The sequence below is a fragment of the Arachis hypogaea genome, chromosome 10, assembly GCF_003086295.3.
Source record: "Arachis hypogaea cultivar Tifrunner chromosome 10, arahy.Tifrunner.gnm2.J5K5, whole genome shotgun sequence".
In the NCBI taxonomy this organism is placed as follows: Eukaryota; Viridiplantae; Streptophyta; class Magnoliopsida; order Fabales; family Fabaceae; genus Arachis; species Arachis hypogaea.
In genome coordinates this window covers 8,019,196-8,047,058 of record NC_092045.1, presented here as the reverse complement: position 1 = coordinate 8,047,058, position 27,863 = coordinate 8,019,196, and the positions used below count along the sequence as shown (strand labels likewise).

The following is a 27,863-nucleotide window of genomic DNA, read 5'->3' as shown; positions in this document are numbered from 1 at the left end:
AAGGCACTGTCACGGTCTTTATTGCATAAATTAAAAAACCATCAAAATCTCTTCTTCAAGTCTCTTGATATAATCTTTTATTTTTCTCTTTCTTTTCTTCCTTTTCTCTTCTCTTGTCTTGTTTGGTCATTTTTATTAGTCTTCTATTTATTTTATTCATTTTCATTTTTATCTTTAATCATCTTCCTTTTTCTTTTCTTTTTTTTTCCATTGTTATTACTATTTAGGATATCATCCCCTATAATAGTCATTTTCTATTAATACAAAGATAACAAGATCTTAATAAATTATATATATATATATATATATATATATATATATATATATATTCTTTGGGTGCAGTTATTAGTAAGTTAAATCTCACTTTGGTTCCTAAGATTGGTAAGTTACACTGATTTGATTATGACTTTCAATTGCTACAATTTGCTCCTTCAGATTTAAAAAAGTGCACCTATATAGTCCCTCTTATATTTTTATATTTTTTGTCATCAGAGCTCAACGCCGTTAGTGATTTATAACATTATACCTCCCTTTTTAATATTGTTCAAACCCTCAAATGACGTCGTTTAGTGCCTTCTTTAGTGCCAAAATGTGTACAACATCATTTTAATATGTCCAGCATGACAAGACTTGAGCCACATTACTAACGACATTAAGTTCCAGTGACAGAAAATACACGAGAAACTACATGAGTGTGAAAAAAATCTCATATCCTAAGCTATTCAAGCTGTGATGTTAATAGTTTGACAAATCAAAAGAGAGAGAAGAAGAGTGAAAGTTGAGAGAGAGAAAATTGGTTCTTCTCATTTTGAGATTTTTTTTTGAAAGAGAAAACAAGCTCAACACACTCGGTGGAGCGTACAAGGACAGAATTATAGCCATGCAACTCCTACATCATCTCCGGCATAGCCATCGACAACATGAGTCAGCTTTCACACCACTTCCTAGAGCAACAAAATGACCTAGCAACACACTCCTCCACATATGTTGTCTTGTTCTGAAAAAATAAAATCATTTCTACATAGCCAGATATTCCATATAACTGAGAAGAAGCCCACTAGCCATTTTTTTTGCATGTCTTTTCTCAAAGGCATCGTCCTTCAACTCTCAAAGTGCTCTTTTATGGAGCTTGGGATGCTCCAAATCCGATCCACATGATTAAGCCATGCACACCACACCTGCCAAGCAAACTCACACGTAACAAACAAATGTTGAACTGATTCAACTTTCTTGTTACACATAACACAAATATTGTTACTCTAGTCAATGATGCACAATCTACTCAGACGATCATTTGTATTAACTCGACCTATTAGCACAAACCAAGTAAATAGCTCAACTCGAGGAGGCATTAGTCCTTTCCATATTTCATTTGTGAGTAGCTAAGGATGTCTTCTGTTAAAGTCTCTACCTGCAACGCCTGCACAAATGAGTTAGTAGTATAAACGCCTTCCTTGTCAAATCTTCAGACTACTCTATCTTGTACACCTGCTATCAATCTCACAGCATGCAAAATATCAAGCAGTTGATTCAAACTGTCAGTCTCCCATTGACGGAGTTCCCTCCTCCATTGGAAGTTTCACACTCACTTTATCCCATTCCAAAACACGCACTCCCCAATAACAGATCATTTATTATTTGAAATCAAGAAGAGTCTCGGAAAGGAGTCTTTCAACTTTTCTGACTATAGCCATGTATCCTCCCATAATTTGGTTGATCTATTATCCCCTACTTCCATAACAAGTCCGTCAATCATCTTTTGTCTGACATGTTGCTCTTTTATTTGCAAGTGACATATATCTCTCCACGAACTCCTTTTTGCTGGTAATGCTTGAGTGGACAATAACTGTTCAGGATTTAAATTATTGCATGAGCACACAACCTTCTTCCACAGTAGACAATCTTCCTTAGAAAATCTCCACCATCACTTAAACAATAAGGCAGTATTACGAACCATCGCATCTTCCACTCCTAACCCTCCTAGCTTCTTCGGTGCCTGTATCATCTCCCACTTTACCAAAGCCAATCCAGGTCGTCCATCATCCTTCCCCCAAAAGAACCTCCTTTGCAATGAAATAATTTTTTTCACCACCGCAATTGGCATATTATACAGGCTAAAATAGTATATAGGTAGACTATTAATGATTGACTTGATGAGGACCAACTTTCCTACTTTGCTGAGAACTTTTGCTTTCCAAAAGCTGAGTTTCTCCTCTACCTTATCTATTATCGGCTTCCATATTTTTACCAGCCTTGGGTTTACTCCTAAATTAATACCCAGATATTTCATCGGTAGAGTTGCCTGCTGACAACCCAGTAATCAGCACATCCGACTAACCCACTCCTATCTGCAGTTCACCGGTATCGAGTTGGACTTCTCGAAGTTAATACTCAATCCATACATCATTTCAAAATACCTCAGAAGCCTCTTGTAATTTCTCACTGTCTCCTCCTCTGGTGGACAGAACAATATAGTGTCTTCAGGAAATTGAAGATGTGATAACTCTATATTATCCCTACCAACTAAAAGAGGAGATATTCTCCTATTCCTTATTGCTTTCCCAATCATCTTGTTCAACACGTCTACAACAAGAACAAACAGAAATGGTGATAATGGGTCTCCTTGCCGAAGTCCCCTTTCCATTTTGAATGGTTTTAAAGGTGACCTGTTGACCAAAATAGAAATAGATGCAGACCTAATGCACTCTGTAATCCATGTCCTCCATCTGATACCGAACCCCATCTTTTCTAGCACAATCTCAATAAAGTTCCATTTGACTCTGTCATAGGCTTTCTGAAAGTCCAATTTGATAATTGCTGATGCCTTCTTCTTCAGTTTTAGCCATTCTACAGTTTCACATGCTATTAGCGCTCCATCATGTATCCTTCTACCCTTGACAAATGCACTATGTGATTCCTAATTAAGCTTGGCATTACACTCCTCATTCTTCTTGTCAACACTTTGGATATCACCTTATAAACGCATCCCACCATACTGGTTGGTCTAAGATCCTTTATCTCCTTCGCGCCTACAAATTTCGGGGCCAGCGCTACCCAAGTAACATTGGAATCTGCTGGTAACCTTGCCGTCTCAAAAAAGCTCATCACTGCTTTAGTAAATTCCACTCCAATCTCCTCCCAACACTTTTTTATAAAGTTCATGTTGTAACCATCACTGCCTGGAGCCTTAGATGATTTGCGATCCCACACTGCCTCCTTTACTTCCTCCTTCGTCGATAGCACCTCCAACGCTTGAGCTTCCTCTATCTCCAACTGATTGACTAGACCATCTCGAAAGCTAATATTTGGTGAAGCTTCCTGATGGTACAGGTGTCTATAGAAATCTCTAGTGGCAACCTTGATTCTTGTGTGATTCCTTACCAACCTCTCATTGATCACCAAAGACTCAATCCGATTATTCCTTCTTCTTGCTGATGCAATATTGTGGAAGTATCTTGTATTTTTGTCCATCTCCTTGGTATGTAGAGATCTAGATATTTGCTTCCAGTGTATATCTTGTCTCGTATACCATATCTCACAACACCTTACTAGCACCTTTCTTCTTGCTTCCACTGTACCATCATATACCACATTGCTAACCATATCATCCACTTTCTTGATTTTCTCCTCAAGCTTTTTTATCTTCTCAAGTATATTCCCAAAGTGTTGCTTGTGCCATCTACCCAGCGGTTTTGACAACGCCTTTAGCTTATCCAAAAACTATGTATCTCCCAATCCCCTTCATTCCTCCTTTATCATCTTTAGGAAGCCTTCATGTGTGAACCACGAGTCTAAGCTGCAGAACAGTCTTGGACCTTGAACTATTCTTCTATCTTCTATTATCAAAGGACAATGATCTGATAAACCTCTTGGCCCTCTCTTAGTCGAGTATCTGGGTATGCATCTAACCATCCAAGCTCACCAGGCTTCTATCGATATGACTGCAAGATTAACCTCTAAACCATGTATACTTCTGATCATTTAGCTCCAGATCAACCAATTCCATATCATTTACCCATGCTTTGAAGTCTTCGGCAGATGCTGACAAGTTAGTCGCCCCTTTTCTTTCTTCTATATGCACAATTCCATTGAAATCTCCCATGTAACAAAAAAATTTGACACAACCTTGTAATATAGCTTAACTCCTCCCACATTGAGAGTTTTTCATCTCTCACATGTGGACCATATTCTAGACAAATCGCACAATGAAAATTATCTTTGGTCATCACTCCTTTTACACATAACCACCTATCTCCTTTGTAACAATTTATCAACTTAAAAAACTGATTCATCCCATATTAACAGTAGGCCTCTGGATATTCCAGTAGAATTAACACACTCCTAACTAGCTCTATCATTACCCCCAAATTCTTGCAACATCAAACTTATTCCACACCTCTTTTTTTGTTTCTATCAATCCCATCATATTTAATCTAAACTTATTTTTAAATTTTTTTTATCATATTCAACTTTGCAACTCCTCCCTACCTCCTAATATTTCAAGAGTTTAAAATTATTTAAAAATTTTATTACACACCTGCTTTCAATTTTTTGGGCAGCTTCTTCTAATTTTTTCTTTAAATAAATGATAACAAAAAATAATTTTTTTATAGTTAATCTTATGTACTCCTACTATAATTAATTACAATTAATATTAAATTAATAAAAAAATAAATTTTTTTTATATATATATATATATATATATATATATATATATATATATTCTGTGGGTATAGTTATTAGTAGATGAGGTTGAAATATAAAATTATAGGTTTGGTATATATATTACCGATAGATGATATAAGAGTGTGATATCTAGAATGTGCATTTAAATTTGTTTAAGTATTACTTAATAACTAATATTACGAATATTTTATGTTCAAATTTCAATGTATGAAAAATTTAATTTAAATGAATCTCAGTGTTGATGAGCTAGTAAATAATAATTTAACTATTTTACACAAGTCTCATCCAATAACAAATGAAAAATTCATGAATTTATTATTATCTAGTTGTCTTTCATAAATTTCATTCATATAACATGACTTTATTAGTAGACATACAAATTAGAGTTTGTTAGTAAACATAAAAATTAAAAGTAAGTAACAGTAAAATTTAAACTTAATAGTAAAATAACATAAATATAATTTTTATAAATTATAATTTATATATAAAAATATTAATTATATATAATAAAAAAGCAACCAAAACTATAGTTAATGTGAAAAAGAAACAATTTTAAAATATTCATCTAATATATTATTTAGATTATTATTTTATTGGTTTAATGTTGATGGTAATTAATTATAATAGAAGTACACAAAGAGTACACAAACTTAACCACAAAACCATTTTTTTTTATTTTTGGTTTTTATTTATTTGTGAAAAGGATACGGATTAGTCAATTAGAAGAAGAAAATTTTGTTAAAGTTTGTTATTGCTAACCTATAACTCAAACACAATTTTATAATCTCAAATTCTCATTTTAGTTTTTTAATTCTCTATTCAAATTAGAATTCGTTCAATTTGAAATTAAAAAAATATTTTATAGTTAATCTTATGTATTCTTTATGTACTCTTATTATAATTAATTATTATCAATATTAAACTAATAAAAAAAATCTAAGTAAAATATTAACTAATACTAGTGAGCTGTCCGCGCTTTGCGCGGGACGCTTTGTTAATTACATAATAGTATATACTATTATATAATTCATATGAGTTTGCATTGTTTTGGAATCATACTTACTATATATATTGATTTTGAGTATAATGTAATGTGTCCCAATTAAGTACGAAAAAGCAGAAGGATAATGTGTCTTTTTTTGGTATACGATATATATTCCCTCGGTTTATAATTTTTTTTTACTACTCACTCGATATGATATTGAGGCCTCCTATAATAATAATAATAACAATAATAATAATAATAATAATAAATAAAATAAAAAATTTCATTCTCTCTCTTTAAGAGATGTAAAAATAATATTCCTCTATCTTCTATTTATAAAATATGTATTTTCTTTTTATATATTTTTTAAAAAATCTCTTTTTTAATTTATTTAAATTTTTTATTAACTACCATTAACTTTACCTATTTTTTAAGAGAAATTAATTTTTTTTACAAAAATATTATTTAGCAAAAATTTTACTTTTTATGATAAATTTTTATTTACTAAAATACTCTTTAATAAATTATCTTTCTATTGATTAAATTGTATTTTTTTCAAAATTAAAAAAAAAATTTGAATGATTAAATTATTTTTTTTAAGATACCCTTCAATAATTTTTTAATTATTAAGAAACTTGTTTTGTCAAGATGTGAAGGAATGAGATGTTTATTTTTTAAATTTTGGATTTATTCATCTCGATTTATTTTTAAATTTTGATAAAATTGTTAATAATTTTCAATAGATTTATTAATCAAATTATTTATTACTATTAATTATTAAACATATTAACAGTGGTAACATTTTTTTAATTTAATGTTAAAATAATATATATTGAGTATTAAAAAATTAGTAGTAAAATAAAAAATAATTGTTAATAAAAATTTTAACAAAATTATAATTCAATAATTAAAAAATAATTAAAAAGTATCTTAAAAAAGTGAATTTTTTTATAATAATAATAATAATAATAATAATAATAATAATAATAATAATAATAATAATAATAGCGACGATGACGCATGTTCCCATAATTCCATTAACTAAATCACCGCTTTATTCAGTTATAGTGTGTTGAACATGTTTTTATTTATCCATAGGAAAAGAACAGTAAATAACATTACATTACCAAAGTGTTGGGTTTAACTTTATTTTTGCAAGTAGAATACTCGTGGTTTAAATTCGGGATAAATATGTCATTTTTGAAGATATATTTTGAATTTGAATAGTTGAAAGCAATTAATAAATTTTTCATTGCCAAAATCTTCCCCCTCCCCAACTCCCCAAGACACACGCAAGACACATGACATCTTCCGTATCTATTTTTTTTTGCAATTAGCAATTATTACCACCAACCCACATAAATGAGAATTTATTATCACCCACTCCTCCTCTCTATTCCATTAAACACCCTCTTTTTGAAAAACAGATCTGGCACTTATAAGAACGATTGTCGCTGCAAGCAGAGCAATTATTTGCAAGTTGATTTAGTTGATGGTGTATATATTGTTAACTTCTGAAGTTATACTTGATATAAAATTCGATCTTCTGCACTCGTATGAATCCAGGAGAGAGTATGGTTCCAAAAAAGTGTAGTAGAAATCGGTTTTTTCTTCCACATCTTTTGGCTAGAAAACTAATTTGAAGCGTAATAAAAATTTTCTGGAAGATGTGTTCTGCACTTCTTATTTGGTATTTTAAATTTTTTATTTTTAATTTAATGTTATTATGTAAATTATATGTTGTAATTACAACTGGAGAATCGATCTATAATCTGGATGAATTTCTATATAACCAATACTTAAAATTTAGGCATGTATTTAGTAGAATAATTAAATAAATTAAAATCTAACATGATAATGTGTCTACATCCTATTAATTAAGATACGTTGATAAAAGATACACTGAAAAAAATCATGAGTTAACTTGTTGATCTGTTTTGACTGATCTGGCTAGCATATTTTTCTTGTGGCAAAAATATGCTACTTACCTATAAACCGCAGTGAATTCTTTGTTCTTATTCTCCAGTTCTTGCCAAGGACTACAGTTGAAACATCAAGAAAAAAGTTGGTGTTTTGGTCAATAACCATCTACTTTCGTACACATCAGAATCATGTAGGAGAACAGAAGTAAGGAATCTTGTTAATCAAACTATTTGCAAATGTATGCTTATTTGTTGAATACTATTCATTAATCAGACATTCATATGTTTTCCTAACTTTTATTTTTTCCTGTGCAGTGTGTGCCTGCAATATCAATAGTTTATGTATCAAATAAATGTGCCGAGATGGACAATGCATTATTATTTCTATGGTTGCACACACAGCGTGTTGTTTCAGGTATGTTTTTAGACTTTTAATTTGACATGGTGACTTCCTGTGACAAAAGTTCCTGAAACAATAGGCTAATATGTTCTATACATTGGCATCATGTAGTTTATACTATACAACTTATTTTGGATTTAAAAATTTCTTGTAATGTAAGCGAAAAAAGTAATAAACAAAATTAACTATTAGTTACATAGAATGTACCTGGGATTGTATGCATTAGTAAATCAGAGCACTTGTGATTTCTTATTCAAGATTTCTGAACACCTCTTTGTAAACCACGTTGTCTGTCTCCTTAACTCTATCATCATCATGACATAGAAGTATCTTTAGACCTTTTTTATTTGTAACCCTTGAAACGGCAACATACAATTGACCATGGGTAAAAACAAGTTTTTTTAATATCAAACCAACTTTCGATAACGATTGACCTTGACTTTTATTAATAGTCATTGCATAGGATACCATGATAGGAAATTGTCTACGTTGGAATTTGAACGGTATCCTATAGTCGGATGGGCTTAAAGTCATCCTTGGAATGAACACCTTTTGACTTGCGTTTTTTCCCGAGATGCTTTTTGCTTCTAATATGTGTTTTCCAAGCTTTGTGAGAACCATCCGGGTCCCATTACACAAACCTGCAGAGTGATCGATGTTTCGAAGTAACATGATGGGAGTGCCTACCTTAAGTGTTAAGTCATGGTTTGGCACCCCAGAGCACCTAATTGTGTTTAGGAGTTCAGGAGTGTGGACAGAAGCTAATATGTCATTATTGTTCTCTGTAGGGCATGCTTTGTCACTGCTAAAATATGTTTGTGCTTCAGTTGGGTTTAAACTCATCATGTACCTATTGATTTCATCAACCAACTCCAATGTGGGTGTGAGAATAGCCCGATCTTCAACTTGCATGTCACAGTTCATTTCGCTCGTCATTTCTGGGTAAATTTCTCTACAAATAGCAACTATGGGATCATCCCACTCCTTTATGAGGATGTCATCTAGAATTTCAACATTGTCCGCTCCATCCATAAATCTTTCACATCTCCCATCTCCAATGCTTAAAATCCAATATGCAAACTCCTTTAGTTCTATACAACTTTGATTGCCATTAGCCCCTTCTAGGCGCATGTTCTTCATAAGTGTCATCAACTTACAGATATTCCAAATGTATGATGAATTAATTGTTGCATTTACAATCTCCTGTCTAGTCCTTTTAGGTATCACGGGTAATATTTGTCTAAAATCTCCTCCAAACACAATTGTCTTCCCTCCAAATGGTTGTTCTTCACTTCTTGAGTTGTTAAACCTCAAAATATCTCGCATTGTTCTATCAAGACCTTCTATACAATATCTGTTCACCATAGGAGCTTCATCCCATATTATTAGCTTCGTCTTAATCAGCAAATCGGCTAATGGACTTCCTTGTTTTATGTTACGTGTTGAAAACTCATCAAGATTTAGGGGGATTGCAAAACGTGCATGAGCTGTCCTTCCACCAGGTAGTAACAAAGATGCTATTCCGCTTGATGCTACAGTCAATACTATTTGACCTTTGGATCTTAACCCAGATGCTAAAGTCTTCCATACAAATGTTTTTCCTGTACCACCATATCCATATAAGAAGAAAACTCCACCTTATTTTTTGTTAACAGCATCCATAACTTGTTTGAATACACCTTTCTGCTCATTAGTTAGCTGTGATAGTTGAATGTTGTATTCATTCGAAAGTCTACGTCTATCATAACAAAGCTCATCACATATTAGCCGATTCACTCCTATTGTGACCAAATCAGTTGAATATGCATCCAAATCAGGATACGGCATAGATTGAAAATCTTTAAGACTCTTATTGTGACTTTTCAACTTATGCTCAATGTCTATAAGAATGAAATCCTTAAGCTCTTCGTCGGACAAAGTAAGGTCTATGCAAGTAAGATAAATTTATGAAGTGCATTGCAAAAATGTATAGGTTATTAATATAGTATATAGAATAATCAAACTAATATTTCTAATTACCTGGGTTGTCAAGAATTCTTCTTTGGCGATGTAATATGTCATCGGAAAGCAAAGTCCATGTATTTTCCCATACATGTTCAGGTCTTGCCATTGAATTTGAAAATAGTAGTGTTGCAAATAATTTTCGCAAATAATCTCCAGATCCCTAACTACTTGCTTCTTCGATTGCATCAATGTATTCTTTGTCATCATCCAATAGACCACGTGCGTAACATGCATCCCTGAATGTTTCGTACAAAACATCATCCACAGTTTTAATCTCTTCGTAGGAAATAGGACCTCTCACAAAGTTTAAGAATAATCTTAAATAATAAATTTCACCAGACCCCGGTGGCACAAAAAAAACCCTACCAATAACCGAGTGTGATTTCCGTGGTGCCCAAACCCTTTCTTGTGCCTTCCAAACAAACTTTGTAGGAAACTCTGCATAAGTTAGAGAACGGGCTTCTTGGTATTCTTTGTTTGCCTCAAACCATCCCAAAAATATCGACTCCTTCACAGAAGCTTGTCTAGCAACCTCATCAAGATTCTCATGGTCTTTGAATATCACTGATTGCTCATTGGGCAAGTGAAATCCGAGCCTAATTACAGATGGATCTCTGTAATGAATATTATATCCAAAAATTCTCCACGCTGCCTCACATGGAGATATGTACCTACAATTATAATACATGCTAACTTCATCAACTTCATCCTCCTCGGCATTTTCGTTTGCAGTTTTGTAGAAAGTCGCTGTAATGCGATCATTTCCTTTGTTCACATATTTAAACAAATACTTGATTGATCTTGATTGGTTACACCACTCAACATTTATGTGTGCCCCATATCTCAATAGTAAGAACCTATTGTGTGGAACCACATATCTATTGTCAAGGTCAACACCTGTTTTGGTGATTACCTTTCCGTCATCTTTGCGTCTATATATTGGATACCCATCGTCATCAATTGAGGTCGTCTCAACAAATTTTTTGGAAAATGTCGGATACATTTGCTATTTTCCATGCAAGGTGAGTCTTTTCTAACAGAACCGCATGGGCCATGCATCATGTGCTTTTCCACAGCATCATAATATTCTGGGTCTTTATCCTTATCTGAAATTTCTGCTGATATAATTCGATCAATGTCCTCTCCAGTAGGATATTTATCATCACGATGTAAGAATATCAGTATGTGAGCGTGAGGAAGTCCACGTTTTTGAAACTCAATAGTATATACAACTGCAAAAAAGATTAAAGTAAAAGTGGTTTGGTTAGACCTTATTAATCCTATTTTGAGTATGGTGTTAGAGTAATGTCTCAAGAGGCTATCTAAAGTTTTTTTTAAGATCCCTATTAAAATAATAAAATATAGATTCAATCCCTACTAAAATTTTGACTTTTCACCAAATTTCAAACAAAAGTCATAGTTTTACTATCTTCCACACTTTAACATATGGGTTCTAATACTATAATAAATCTGTTCGTGCATGGTGCATCCAGTGGTGATTTAAGTCACCGAGTATGTGAATTGAAACATGGCATGATACTAAGATCCTCTCTATATATGTTCTAATACTTTCTCAGATGTAATCAGCAACCATTTTTTCTCTAAATAAAAATTGTTTGAATAATTAAACTTTTACATGCACAATATTCGAATCTGCCTACAATATTTTTTGGTATGCCTAAATCACATATGAATGAATAATTTATCTGCAATGACTCTTCCAAAAATTTTCTTCGTCTTGATTTCTTTGATTAGTTGATCTAATTTCACTTTAAAAGCTCTACAAACCATGTCTGGTCGGTCCTTTGCATTTAACTCTCTGTTCCTTAGAAAATCTTCAAGCTCTGGCCATTTTGGATTGCATGTAAATGTTATGAATAAGTCTGGGTATCCCACAACTTTGCAAATAGCCATTGCATCTTGATAATTTTGTATCATGTACCTAGGACCTCTCGTAAATGATGACGGTAAGATAATATGCTTCCCTCGAGATGACGAGGTGGTTTCCCCATTGAGAACTGCTTCTTTTAAACCCTTATATAATTCACATCTTAATTTTTCTTGCTCAAGACGTATGAAATTGAGTCTTGCAGACTCAATCATTGAATAGCTGTCGACTAAAAACTGTTGGAATAATCTTCTTGAATACAACAATGGTGATCCATCGGCCAATCTTTCTTGTATCTGAAATGCAAAGAATTCTTTCATTGTAACTTCTTTTCTACCTTTGCCACCATTTGTAAATCTCTTGTTAAGCATTATATCCTCTTTATAGCCATCCTCACCATATGGAAACAACAATGGATATTGTAATCCTAAGTAAGCTGGATTAAGTTGATTGATGCGTTGTAATCTTCCTCCTTTTGTCTCAATAATAATGTCACGGTCAGTCCTATCCACATCGAAATCTCCTACGATTAATGCAGTTACCTCATTGGTTGTAGGTAAGTTATATCTTCTACCATCCCTCCCTCTTTTACCCAACAATCTAAGCTTTACATTGCATGTTGAGTCAGCGGCCATTGACTCCCTAACCATTCGAAATGCTTTTACTAAGATATTGTTCTCATCCAGCATATCCTTTAAGTCTTTAACAATGTCTTTGTGTATGCTGTTCTTTTCTTCTCTACTGAAAGTAATTTTTTTTATTAATGAACAGTATCTAATAAAACCAGGATACAATAAATTAAATATTGAGAGAGATTTCTATTGGCATAGGATACAATAAATTCAAATAAAAAATATTTACTTAAATAGTTGGATATTTATACCAAAATTAATTTGTATCTATTTAATAATTTATTGGCCAAATAGTTTTTACAGCATATGTGAAATAATAAGAAAACTAAATAAGTAAATAAATTTTCTTTTGTGTATATAAGTAAAATTAACTATTGAGAGAGACTTCTATTTAGCGTAGGATTGAGTAAATTTAAATAAAAAATATTACTTAAATAAATCAATAACCAAATTAGCAAATTAATCTATAATGGTTGAGAATTATGTATTCCTTAAAGATTAGTTATGTACCTCACAATAGATATGCTATTTTGTATCTCATTTTGGGTATCAAAGACATAGAGCTGTGCGAATTTAGCATTGTTGCCTTCTGGTGGTATAAGGCTACCCATCAGATGATAATTTTTCCCACACAAAATGAACGTAGGAGGACCCCGTGAACAATTAATTCTGCGATCAATCTTTGCCCCCATTGACATGAATTGAAACATACTATTGTATGCTCTTATGTTTTCACGAAAATGTTTGCTCTTGACACCATTCCCATACAATAAATCATATAAGACCTTAGGAGCTTGTTGTAGTAGTGGTATTTGAACTTGTCCTCCTCTACAACATGTTGTATACTTTGGTGCACTTGTATTATAATGCTTCTTTGATCTTTCATCATACCAGAAAAGAGCATGGCAATGTTCACACTCATGAATTACACACCCCATGTGCAAATATTCTGTTGAGGCCCAAAAGATAATTATTTATATGTATTTGCAAATGTTGAATTGGAGATGCAGACCCAATAACACTAATTATTCTATAAATAGCTCCTCTAATATACCTTTGTTAACATGGGTTTGACTTGGTTCTACATCGCATGCTATATGTGATGTGGAATCTATTTCTCCAACTATTTTATATACATTATCCCAAATTAGTAGTAAAATGTACAATTTTTCAACCTAGCCAATTGAAATGAAAATACTCTAATCCAACATAATTTTGAGAATTATCTTTAGTAGAGTGGAAAAATTTACCTTCTTTTCTATCTTGTGATTTGGTTCTTTTGTCTCTTTGCCCCTTTGTTGTTTGCTCTATCATTATGAGGCTCTATTGTTCAAGTATCTTAGATTATTCTCACCACATGGGTCCCGTGTGTGGACCATGTCTTTATTGATTATGTTTGGCATCATGATTCCAAATGAAGTTGTATTATCTATAATTGTCGATGAGCTGTTTATATCTATTAATTAGGATCCATTCAATCTTGGTCACAGACATAGCATTATGGCATAGCACTTTATTTCTCTACTAAACACATTTGATAAAAGTTGACATTGCAAACCTGATACAGAGTTGGCTGTGTTTGTGACATGAAACTGTTCTTTAGAAACGTTACCTGCAGATCAATGGGCTAAAATCATCCCCTTTTTCTTTAGCACAAATGAAACAGTGCTATGCATTTTATAGATTATTAACCCGATTCTATTTTATAAACATGTTACTATTAAATATGTTTTACACTTGTGTATTTTTTTCTCATTTTATAAGACATTTTAAAATCTTTAATCAAATTTATATTATAATTTTTTTGTGATATATCAGCATGTGAATATAAATAGTTCTATTGGGTGACTATAAATGAATTTAGCATTGATTTAATCATTATCATGCTTACTAAAAGGGATGACATTCAGTTCTTGAATCCTTTTGCTAGCAAGTTTTGTTATCCTGACTCTCCTAGCATTTTTTGATTGCTCGATATCTAAAAATAAAAACATTCATGATTTTATATATAAAAAAAATCATAACATGAAGTTATACTAAAAAAATGAGGAATTGTGCAATAAATAGTTTGTTAATTTATTGTCTTTTGCACTACTGCACAATTACATAATAAAAGTTGAATATGTACATGCATTCTATTAAGAGTCGCTGTCTTACTGTAGTTACTTTTATTAACGTGTAATTGAAACAATAGTCATGTGAAATTTAAGTCAATTTACTGTTTATAATTTTTTTTTTTTGCATGGTAGTTGACTATCATAGTAGATTGGATATAATAATAGTATAAGCTTTTTTATTACTTATACTCTTTGGGTTGAATTTCACAACATAAAAATCTCTCTTTATTAAGAAATAGTACATTAAACATACCCTTCACAATTTTTTATGATAAATTTTGATATTTTTTAATAGAAAATTCAATTGAGTTTTGATTATGCAAATTTAAAATTTAAAGAATAACAATTTAATTATCCATTTGTAGAATAATTTGTTAATTAGATTGTACACGAATACACTATGAATGAAGAAGAGCTCAATAGGTGCAACTTAATATATACCATTCTAAATTTTACATACTTATTTTTTTTAGATTATTAATATCTATATAATACAAAGTTCTTAACAACTTAGTTCATTTAACGTGTAAACAAATTTGTTATTTATATATTTACATTTGCTATTTGAATTTTCCATAAAAAAAACTCTATTTATTAAGAAATAGTACATAGAACTTATCTGATATATATTCTTTTATGATAAATTTTGATATATTTTTTTAATAGAACAATCAATTGATTGTTCCATTATGTACAATTTAAAAATTAAAATAACAAATTATTTATTCATTTGTAGAATAATTTGATAATTAGGTTATACACAAATACACCATAGATGAAGAAGAGCTGAATAGAAGCTAGAGTATTAATGTATTTTCTTGAAGGAATATTTTTTATTTAAATTTACTATTTGATTATTTTCTAAATCCTATATTCTCATTCACTGTGAAAGGAGTTTTGTTTAATGAAATAAAAATATATTGATTAGATATCTACTAAATATTAAGTTAGTATAATTTTACAAATCGAAAAAAAACTCAAATAGTAAATGAGTATGGTCTATTAATGTCTAAATAGGAATCTCTCTCAATAGTTGATTTTACTTTTATACAAAAAAATTATTTACTTTTACTATGGTGAAATAGATACAAATTTATATTAACCACTCTAAATTGTATATACTACTTTTTTATTGGGTTATTAATAGCAATGCAATAAAAAAGACTAATCACTTAATTCATTTAACGTGTAAAAAGATTGTTAATTATATATACAATTTTTCTAAGAAAAAATAAATTAATGTATGAATCAGTTCTTGCAAATAACCCATTCTATAAGTCATTATATGAAAACTTAATGAAAATTGTTAACGTGATTCACCTTGTATGCAAATGCTTTGGCAGCTAGCAATATCCTCTGTGGTGTCCACATTATTTGTTTCATATACTATTGGGTCTAATATCTCCATATTGTAAGAGCGTCCAAAACCACTGTAGTTACATTTTTTGATGATGGAAGATTCTGAGCCTGTAAAATTGCTTCAAACTAATCATTGTAGAGAAGCAAGTTTATACTTATTATAAAATACAAATTATTATTGCTGTTCTTACTTATTATATATTTTAATCACTCAATTTTGTGCATAATTATAAATGTAAGTAATGTACAAAAAAATCAAAGAACATACCATATGAAGTCATATGTAATTTGGATTGTCTTTTTCCAGCAAGCTTGAGTGCCCTTTCCCTCCTACAATTATTTGTCTCCTCTGTCAAAGACAAAATTTATCTAAAAAAACTATATACAAAAGACATAGTAAATAAATCATATAACAGCATAAGCTCAATCTACCATAAATCTATTTAATATCAGATTGTAGAATATATGTACTCAAGAAATAGGTTGGAGAATTACTATGGTTAAACATACTGCCATGTTACTTAAGAAATACACAGTCTATTTAGGTTGTTGTATTCATTTCTGGGTTTCTACCTTTATTCTGTGGAATACTCCTCCAATTTTGTGATGATGTAATTTTTCCAAGTGGAGAAATGTACTTGGTCAAGCTTTCACCTATTTTTAAATGTGGCGTTGGTGTAACATCAACTCTTGTATATTGCTGGTTCTCCTTGCTATGTTGGCCAAGTGTCGTCGTTCTCGTTGAATTGATTGTGACTGAAGCTACATTTTTTTGTTTGAAAATAATAATTTTGGTTAGACCGCTTTCCACGTATGTCATACTATTGTTGATGTCCTTCTAGCTTAGTTAAAATTGTAGTTACTTAATGCTCCAGAAGTGAGTTCTAGCTGATGATTTTGTTCTTCATTTGTTTCGTCATTTATTGTTGCAAATTTGTTTATCCAGGTGTGTGCATTTTCTAATAACTCATCCACCTTTCTCTTATTATTGCAATTTCTCCATTCTACATATGAATAAATTTATTTTTAAAATATAGTATTCTATAATTTTTTTATATAAGTATGTGAAATTATTCTGACTTTAAACTACTTGAGCTAATTGTCTCTCCTGCTAAATGAAGTAAAGATTTTCTCAAAAGAATGTATTGTAAGCTTTAGAAACAAATTTAAGGAATGACTTCATGAAGTATATTGCTTATAAGTACATACCTGCAATATTTGGCAGTGAGTTTAGACTGATACTTTGAAGAGGTAGTCTGATTGTGGCTTCATTATCTGTGCTCATTGTTGCCATCTATGGTCTCTTCCTCTTTACATTTAGATAGTCTCTTCTTTGTTTCTTTGCCATGGCAGCAGTTGCTCTGTCCATTCTTCACTTGAGGATTTTGGTCACAACCCAGATAGTTTTTTCAATATGCTATTTTTGAGTCTTTTATAAGAAATTCTTTCCTAACATGTAATGCAAATCTATAATAGAAATTGTAGATAATTTTTTTTTATCAAAGCTGCTTGATAAATAACTCTTAGACCCTTCTTATAGTTTTCACCATTTCTGTTTTATTCATCTTCTCTTTAACTTTATTAGACATGTTTTGTTGCTGCATAGTTTATATATATTTTTTAATATTTTACTTTTAAATCCATTTTATCCTGCATAGGTTTGTTGCTGCATAGTTTATATATTATTTTAACATTATCCAGTTACATAAATTTTTTGACATGCTCATTTCAACCAAATTATAAAATTAGTCATAATTAAAAAAATTATTATTTTTATTAATTTATAAATATACTCAAAATTCTCAGTTTTTTATCTTCTAAACATAATTACTATTATCATATCATTGTTATTATGAAATTTTTTTTTGAAAATTTAATATTTTATTCACTTTTATTATGTTACTTCAATTATTTTTTCGTACATAGATTGCATATTGCAAAGTGCTTATCTTATAATCAACTATAATGATAAATATCCAACTCTGTTAAATTGTAACATAATTTTTTATTTTGATAAATTTATGACTTAAAAAATAGAATTGGTGTAAAAACTTTTCCTTAATTTACTTATAAGATAAAGAAAAATAAATTATATTTTTTTGGGCCTCAATTTTTTAACATGTTCATTCCAACAAAATCATCTATGTAACTGGAGACATTTTCAACTTTAATATCATATTAACTATCCATATGTGTACATTGCAGATTTTGAAAATCATTATTATTCAATATAGTCTGTGACTTAACTTTAAATTGGATTCGGATTCAATCCTCTCCTAAATCAAGTGTTCATTTATATATCTTCTTTTGCTATTTTTTGCAACTTAAAGCAAGCTTTAGTCTGTCATGTTCTTATATCTTAATTTTTTTTCTGTGGTTAACATCTAGATTAGTCATCAGTCAATATATTGGATATATATAATTAACTAATATATATGTATGGTGATTTTTTTAGATCTCATAATAAAGTGTGATTATTCAGTCTTTATTGCATGTTTATTTTGCCTATTGGTCTCACCATCATATGTTTTCATATTTGGGTACTTCACGTGTTATTAGTTTACCTTCATTATTTTTAGTCAATTAAGTTCAAGATAATTGGTTGTTTTAGTCTTAATATGATAGTTCCTTTGTATAGTTGAAATATAACATTATCGATGTAAATATAAATAGCAAAACTCAAAATATTCATAATATCACAACATAAGAACACCACACTACGTATTATAATAAAAGAAACATATTCATGCTGCATACCTCTCAATACCAAACAGCAACTACTGATCACATAGCAGTAAGTAGTTCATTAACAAAAAGATATTAGGACTAAGCAAAGATAGATTAAACATAACAATAACAATTTACCTACGAACATAAATTATAACAACACAACTTAGAAACATCATAAGCATCTGGTCCTTGCTTTAACATTGGTTTCATCAAACCATATAGAGTCCTTCGGAGTGTAGAGTGTAGGACTTGATATTAACATTCTCATCCCAGCTGTGATGCAGTATATGATCCCTTCTAGATATCATGTATTTCAGTTTTGAAACCAAGATATCAGTCCTCTTCGCATCATTTGAACTACAAAAAGAACTTCGGTACTCTAGGACAGAAATGATATCCTTCCCTAGAAATAGTGTAGGTTGATATGGCATTGCAATACCTGAAACCTTTAACATTCTATGCCACCCTAGCTCATTGTCATCAACACGGCTCAGCTGCCACATTACAACCTGCCTGGTGAAGCCTATGTTTGAATAGGACATGAAGCCGACTCTATTGTTATAATGTGTAAGAGAATGGTAGGTTGACTTTGCATGAGATGGGATCTTTTCTTCATATGTTAACTTTTTCTGCAGGGAGAAAATGACAATGCTACGTGGCTCCATATAGTTAACTCCTTCCCAACCAATCCAATAGAATGATCCCTTGTCGACAACCGAGTTAGGACCAAGTTTTTTAACATCGCTGTGAAATTATTCACAATCTTTCCAAGCAGCATCAAATGAATTGTACAATGTCCATGACATGGACTTGTGGAAAAAATACTTTTTGTAAACATGTAGAATTTGATACTCAATGGTATCAAACAAATACCCAAAAGCATAGAGGGAGACCGCATGGCAACAGTGTTTTTTTGCCTCATCCGAGACATAGTTCACATTGCGGGTAAGCGGATTCCAGATGAGCAACATAGAGTTTAAGCCATCTTAGGAAAACCTAATACATAGGTTTCCATTATCAGATCCTATCATTGAGTAAAACCTAAAATGATTTATATCGACAGGTAAATTAAGCTAAACCTTCTCTCCATTTTGTGGATTTGTCCTCAGAAGCCATTGTGAGTTGTCATTAGTTGGAGGGTATCCAACACCAATGATAAGTGTGGTGCTCCTATTCTTATTTTCTTGGTAGTTCAGCTTCACAAACAATGTTGTGGAGAGCTTGTACCTCCATGTTTTATTAAGAGTCCTACACCTTCCAGCTGTTTTTGGGTTGGTCTTTACCAAGATCTTCCATAATAGGTCGTCATTGAGGTGTGGAAGGGGCACTCTCTTTGGTGGTATATCACTCATTCTTTTGATTAAGGACCAGAATTTTGTAGATAATAATTTGGATATAGTATAAGCTTTCTTATTGTTGCTTGTTTCCATACTCATAGCAGGTTTATATATACATCCGTTGTCAAGTACTTTGTACATGATACCATATTTTAAATAGTTGAATCTTAATGATGAAATTGTGATCCAAAGGATGGAAACAATGGTCATTTTTTTAAAAAAATCATAAACCTTGTGTGATTCCCAATGTAAAGGGCTAAAAGAAATATCTCTACATAGGACAGAGTAAAAGCTATATTACCTTGCATATTTCTATGATTTGTACGTTATTTACATATTTTCTGATAATATAATTTTTTCATTTTTTTATGTTTGGTTTAAAGATATCACTCCAAAGCAAATAAATACCTGATATTAAAAAAAATGAGTATAAAAAAGATTGTGTGTTTGACAATATCCAAGCTTTATCTGGGCAATATCAGTCTTTCACTCTTTTTCTTAAGTTTGACTTTTACCTTATTATGTTACATTTAATCACTACATTTGCTTGTCCAGGTACCAATAAGATTTGATTTGTATCCCCTTTAGTTCCATGCTAAAGCAAATGTCTTTATCCCTGAAAATATGAAAGTAACTATTGTGAGTCTTTTCAATTACACTTATGATAGCTAGCCTATCTATCACTCATTTAACTTTCTTTGATTCTAAGTAATGAAACTTTTTCATGCTATACTAATTTTTTATTCATCTATCAATTAATATCCATTGGTCTGATATTTTATCCCCTTCAATTACAACATGTCGTACAATGTAAATCCTCTTCATAGGTATTTCCTTTTGCAACTTCCTTATTTGACGTTGAGCTATTTGCATGTTAACAATTCATTATTTTGGACTTTGACTATATATAAAAAATTTTTTTCATCTAATATATATAAAAATCTTTTTTTATCTCCTCTGTGTGTGAGTAAGCAAAAGAGGAAATTGCAGGAATATTGCAAATGTAATTACAAATTTTTAAAATTTCTTATTTTTATCCAAATGTCTTGCTTTTATAATGGACAATTTGAATATTATTCATAACAAATTAGTACTACAATATATGTTTATTTCTAACTCAAAACAAATTAGTACTACAATATACTGAAACTATTTTATTTGAAGGAAAAGGATTTAATTTTAAAAATATCTAAAAATTTTATATGATCAATTATTTCAACTGAAACCAACAGATAGATTTAAAAAAATTTATATTTTTTGTTATGATTTTTATTTCCTATATTTATTATGCTACATTGTGAGTCACTTAAAACTATTTTATGGGTAACTTCATTTTTTAATTATGTTTTTCATATCATCAATTGATTATGGATTTCCATTTTTTTTAATTTCTGTTAGTGTATACCCCAATTGGGCCAGCTAAACCCAAAACCCAATAGTATATGTATCTTTGGACTGCAATTTCATGGGAGCAAAACTAATGTTTACTTAATCTATGTATATAGCACAAGATTTTGTATTTATTTCCATGTTATAGTTAGAATTAATCCATCTTTACTCTTTTGAAAACACTCGGATAACGATTAGACATTAATAAAGGTAATTTTTGCCTTCTCAATAAAGTGAATGATATCTAATTATAATTGGTCAACGGTAGCATAACTCATCACTTCAATTGTATGATATTACCATGCTTGTCCTTTTGTATTGATATGTGCTTAATCCCAACTGACAAATTAATTATTAAATAGATATAATTTAATATTAACTACTCTAAATTTCACATGTTTTTTTATTTGTTATTATATGTATAATAAAAAATTAACCACTTAATTCATTTAACGTGTGTTCTAAAAGAGCTCAATAGCTATTGTCATTTTAATGACTAAATTTGAGTTGAAGTTAAATTAAAACTAAATATTCACATCAACTTAAATGGAATTGAGTATAAAAAAATGTGTGTTTCACAATATCCAAACTTTATTTGGACAATATCAGTCTTTTACTCTTTTTTTTGAAGTTTGACCTTTATCTTATTATGTTACACTTAATTACTCCATTTTTAGGTTCAGGTAGATTAAGATTTGATTCATATCCCTTTTAGTTCCATGATAAAGCAAACGTCTTTATCCCAAAAATGTGAAGGTAATTATTGTCAATCTTTTCAATTACACCTATGATAGCTAATCTATCTATCACTCATTTAACTTTCTTTGACCCTAAGTAATGAAACTTTTTTATGCTAGACTAATTTTTTATTCATTTAGCTGTTAATATCCATTGGTCTGATATTTTATCCCCTTCAATTACAACATGTCGTACAATATAAATCCTTTTCATATGTACTTCCTTTTGCAACTTGCTTATTTAACGGTGACATATGACAATTCATTATTTTGGACTTAGACTGAATTCACCTTTATTCACAACATTTACTATATATAAAAATCTTTTTCTATCTGCTATATATAAATTTTTTTATCTTCTCCAAAAGAGGGAAGTAACAGGAACATAGCAAATGTAATTACAAATTTTTAAAATGGTTTATTTCTATCCAAATGTCTTCCTTTTATAATGGACAATTTGAATATTATTCTTAATTTATTTCCTTTTAATGTTTTCATATATATTTATTTTTAACTTAAAAATTTTATAGTTTGTCAGGCTTTTACATTGAATTCTTATACAAATTCGAAAATAATGTAACTAATATAGGCTACTTTTAACTTTATTGCCCCTAAAGAAAACTTTCTTAATGATTTAATGGTAATGAATCTTGATCGTATCTAGATAGGTTTGCTTGTCAATTTATCCAGCATTTTCTACTTAGCCAAAAAAAGATAGAGCACAGTCCATCTTTTTCATCCCAATCTAACATACTAAATGGCAATAGCTTTATGATGCATCTATTTAGGGCCATATTAGACATTGTTTATGGTAGCTTTGACCTTCTTTGTTTTCTAAATTTTAAAAAGGTGGGTTTTATCTATTCTTGACTTCCTTCTCGATTCAATTGTCTCATTTCACTGAAATTGCTCATGAAATTTGAAATTGTATTCTGCCCAGAAACATAATATCTTGCTTTCTTGATGTGTTATGGTCAATTGAGTATCTAAAAAAACTTGTAAATCTTTGTAACTGATAAATCAAACTTTTTTTTTGTTATAAGACAATACAACAAACACGTTACTGGTACACTTTTAAAATTGGGGGATGCATCTGCATTGCATCATTTATATCTATGGACACAAATGCATGTGTTATCACAATGCTCAGTTCACTTTCCCAAAATAAGAACTACTTTTATTCGTTTTTTCTAACTTAATAGGATATGAATTACTATATTTATTTTTTGGTTAAATTTCACATATTAAAAAGCACTATTTGTATAAAAATATTGCATCGATCTTATCTAATATATATTTTTTGATAAATAAAAGTGCTATGCCATAATACTATGTGTGTGACCAATATTAAATGGATCCTAATCAATAGATATAAACAGCTCATCTAGGATTATATTTTATTTTGTTACATTTTAATATATTTTTTAATATTAAAATCAATTGTGTGTTCATTATGTGACTCCAAATTAAAATCTCAATGAGTATCAATTTGTTTATCCATTTTTAGATTAATTTGCTAATTGGGTTATCCATTTATTTAAGTAATGTTTTTTATTTAAATAGATACAAAATAATTTTGACCAATAAATTATTAAATAAATACAAAATAATTTTGGTTTAAATATGCAACTGTTTAGATCTAGTTGACACTCACAATGTCCAAATAATTAAGTATTCCTTAAATTAAGTTGTAAATTATTCAGGACATTATCATTATTATTTTGTGATACACCTTTTGATCACTACAGAAACCTTAGAACTATCAAAGGCATATGATATTTTCACTTTCATGGGATACAATTGAAAAAGACATGTTGATCTACTTGGATTGTTAGTCGTAGAAACATAAGTACTTTGGATAAATTTTGCCATCAATAAAGGAGCTCACATATTGTCCATTACTTTTATCCCAATCTCAATTGTACTAATGTTATAAATATACAACATTTACTCTTTTTAATTAGACATGTGTTCTTTTATCATTTAAATTGTTATGTTTCTTATAAATGAAAGCAAGTTTCTTATAATTTATCATTCTTTTACATAGGGTTCCTATAGAAATTTCAAAATAATATAACTATTATAGACTACTTTTAACTTTATTGCTCTTAGATAGTTTTCTTAATGCTTTAATGGCAATGAATCTTGATCATATCTGGATAAGCTTGCCTGTTAGTTTAGCCTGTCTTTTATGCTTACAGCACATCATATAGAGCACAGACTACTCTTTTCATCCCAAACTAACATACTAAATGGCAACAATTCTATGATGAATATATTTAATTATTTTATTAGACATTGTTTATGGTAACTTTGACCTTCTTTGTTTTTTGGATTTTTAAAAGGTGATTTTGGTCTATTATTGACTTCTTTGTTGGTTTAATTGTCTCATTTCACTGAAATTGCTCATGAACTTTGAAAACATGTTCTGCCCAAAAAGATAATGCTTGACTTTTTTTGTGTTATGGTCAATTGAGTATCTAAAAAATCTTATAAATGATAAACCAATTTTTTTTATAAGATAACACAACAAACATGTTAATGTTGCACTTTCAAAATTCGGGGATGCATCTGCATTGGATTCTTGTACATCTATGGGCAAAAAAAGCTTAGGATTGTAGGATCATAATGAAAGCATGAATCCTGTTATGGGAGTTGTCCTCAGTTTATATACATTGAATTTTGTTCTACTCTAAACTAACTATAAGTAGTGCGCTGACACATTTTAGGTGATATTATATAATTACATATATGTTTCTTTAGCATGGTTCATAAAAGATATGCTTTGCATACATACTTTTGAGATGATTTGGTTAAGCACAATGTATACACTGCTAAATATATAACTGCCCATTCTTACTTTAATATGATAACTCTTGTGCCTGTTAAATAATTTTAATCGTTTCTTTCCGAACTTGTTTCGATCTGGATATACTTAACTATATTCATCTTGGGTGTAAGTGGTAAAAACAGAATGATAACAACAACATATATGTAAAAGAAAAAATTAGATATCATTTTAGTGGTCAATTAAACTAAAGACTGGCAATCCAAAATGTAATACAAATTCTAAAATCAAAGTCAACATAATTCACTAATAGAAAGCGATAAAATTTACTAATAATTAGAAACTAACATCACATAGTCTAACAATCACAACAATCCACATCTTAGATTTAGATTTTCTGTCTCTTATTAGTCTTTCTGGTGAATTTGTTGGTTGAGAATTGTCCTTCCTCATCATTTATGTTGGTGCTTGAGAAGCCACATTTCATATCATTGGAAGTTCCTTTAACTGGGGTTTTGCTTTTGAGACTTGATACAAAAGCTTCCATAGGATCCTTCAAACCAAATAAGCAACAAAATGTGTTAATCAATCTGAGTCTTGTTTTTAACAGTCTTGCAACTATTTTTAAAAACAGCAAATATGTTTTTTATTGAATCCATACCATATTAAACTGATTATCACTATTGGTCTTGATATTAATAATGTTTTCTGAAATATCAATCGAGTTGCTACAACCCATCTCCCGTGGACAGGAAAAGTATAATTCTATTTAAAATTAACACCAACCAATTCAACAAAAACAAAAATGGTAGACACAATTAAAGAAATGAACCACTACCCAACTTACAGACGGGTTTGCCGATACATTGGAATGCTCTTCTTTTTGCAAGTATTTATCTATCAGATGCTCATCATCACATATTTTAATGACAGGATAAACTTGGTCAAAATGCTTGATATTTCCAGATTTAATATTAATTTTAAATAAATCTTTTTTATCCATCATATTGTCTAGGGAGGAGGGGTATTCTCCCTCACCGGTATCCTGCAATAAAAAAACTCTTTTCTAGTTTAGTTTACGAATGTTGAATTGGATATATTTTCTTTGAAAACCTCAACTCGGTATGCACTAACCTCTTCTTCCCTAACTTGGTCTGCTCTCTTTCCATAGAGTTGTGTTGTTTCCCTGTCCCAAAGCAGTAGGCTGATGCTCCTGGTACCATCATACACCATCACTTCGACCTTGAACCTGCCAGTAGACAAAAACTCCCACAACTAAGTCATTCTAATTTTTAAATTTTTCTAAACTTACTATACTAAATTGTCTATGTAGAGAATAGTTCCAAACCTAATAGATGCAGATCCATGTGTGTGTCCACATTTAGTACATTCATACCTATCTCCAATAGGAGTCTCAACTTTCTTCGAACATTTTCTACATGACTTATAAAACTAATCATTTTTACCTACATTTATAGCAACAATGGTGCCAACAATCCAGCACGTCCCTTCTTGAAAAATGTTACTTAAAATTGGTGATTGTTTGAACCCATGGTATGGTAACATATCAAAAGTATTTCACATGTATATATGTATTACCTCTTTTGAATTTAGAGTCTGTTCAACAGTCTTCACGACAACGACACCATTGTTCAGCTCATCAGTCGCGGACCATGCCCCTTGGGTTGTAACTTGACTAATCCTAGATGTACTTGCAGGTGCAATATTAAGCAGTCTGAACATTACATTGTAATTGTAAGAATGAAGTTGTCCTTATGAACATTAACTTCAAGGTGTGAAAGGTTAATAACAACAAATGCGAAAAAACTGGTACTAACCTGTTTTTAAAACCAAGTACCTCTTCTAACTCTAAGTCGACATGGACCTTAGATATGGAAAAGTTGCTTTGGACAGATGTCTTTCCATTCCACCTTGATGCCTCGAAGTATTGCAACACAACAATAAGGGGTTCTTCCCTTACATCTTCTAGGTGTGGAAGGAGGTGATCAACCGTTTCTCTGAATAGAGTACAACCAATCTTGTTGCCCCTGTCAAAGAAATCAAAATGAAAAAAAGATTACAAATTTGACTATTTTCATCATATTGTGTATATTTATTTAATAGTAATATATCTTTGGGTTTGGGATCATACTCTAAATCTTCCAAAACAACTGCCAATCGCCTAGTTTCTTTTCCTTTGCTGGTAACCAACTCTCGTGGATCCTCTTTCCCAACAACCTCTGCAATCATGTCTAGAAAGAAAACACATTGAGTATAGTCAAAATCTGAGGATGAACTCACTATAGTATTAAATACTAAGATAACTTCCAGATTTTTTGCCAACAATATAATACACACATATTAAGATAGCTTTTAGTAACGCATTTTGAACTAACCAAACAGTTCGGTATTGTCAAGCTTTTCAGCATTTAGCAACTCAGGAATAGTCTTCAATCGAAATTCTTCAAGGGAATAGCTTGGATTTTCGACTGGACTTACAATGGTCCTATGTGAGAAAGTGAGGACCCACTTTACTGAAGTTACCCTAGACTTGATCTTGTTATCAACAACTATGAAGTTACTCATCACATACATGCAGAACTCTCAGATGTTACCCAACCACTTTTTCAAAATCGGGTTAGGAATTGAAGCATGAATCCTATCACCCTGAAAGATGTTTAGTTGGAATAGTCAATAATCAAAAGAGGGTAAAAAAAATATAAATACCATTACAAAGGATTTTTTTAATAACATACCTTAATATCCTGAAGAATCATCTCAATTGATCCCACTTCTTTTTCATTGAACTTGCTAGGATTCTCCCATAATCTTACCACGTATACCTTGAAATTTCAGGTTAGTTTTTTTGCATTAACATCACATAGGCAA

General features: G+C 30.6%; 4 protein-coding genes across 4 annotated transcripts; all 4 read right to left on the bottom strand.

Moving 5' to 3' along the window:
• Nucleotides 1–8,242: 8,242 nt before the first annotated feature.
• Nucleotides 8,243–10,103, bottom strand: LOC112717270 (uncharacterized). The gene is made up of 3 exons (XM_025769352.1): nt 10,013–10,103; nt 9,673–9,918; nt 8,243–9,594 (listed from the first exon to the last, which is right to left on the bottom strand). Exons 1-3 carry the CDS (start codon nt 10,101–10,103, stop codon nt 8,243–8,245), a joined length of 1,689 nt encoding a protein of 562 aa, XP_025625137.1.
• A 54-nt stretch (nt 10,104–10,157) lies between these two features.
• Nucleotides 10,158–11,000, bottom strand: LOC140175567 (uncharacterized). Its single transcript, XM_072204080.1, has one exon. The coding sequence runs from the start codon at nt 10,998–11,000 to the stop codon at nt 10,158–10,160; it is 843 nt and encodes a 280-aa protein (XP_072060181.1).
• Nucleotides 11,001–11,680: 680 nt separating this feature from the next.
• On the bottom strand, nt 11,681–13,209 carry LOC140175566 (uncharacterized). Its single transcript, XM_072204079.1, has 2 exons — nt 13,028–13,209; nt 11,681–12,626 (listed from the first exon to the last, which is right to left on the bottom strand). The coding sequence occupies exons 1-2, from the start codon at nt 13,207–13,209 to the stop codon at nt 11,681–11,683; spliced, it is 1,128 nt and encodes a 375-aa protein (XP_072060180.1).
• Nucleotides 13,210–25,362: 12,153 nt separating this feature from the next.
• LOC140175565 (uncharacterized) lies at nt 25,363–27,560 on the bottom strand. The gene is made up of 7 exons (XM_072204078.1): nt 27,371–27,560; nt 27,127–27,226; nt 26,813–27,022; nt 26,574–26,709; nt 26,371–26,426; nt 26,109–26,223; nt 25,363–25,527 (listed from the first exon to the last, which is right to left on the bottom strand). Exons 1-7 carry the CDS (start codon nt 27,558–27,560, stop codon nt 25,363–25,365), a joined length of 972 nt encoding a protein of 323 aa, XP_072060179.1.
• Nucleotides 27,561–27,863: the final 303 nt, after the last annotated feature.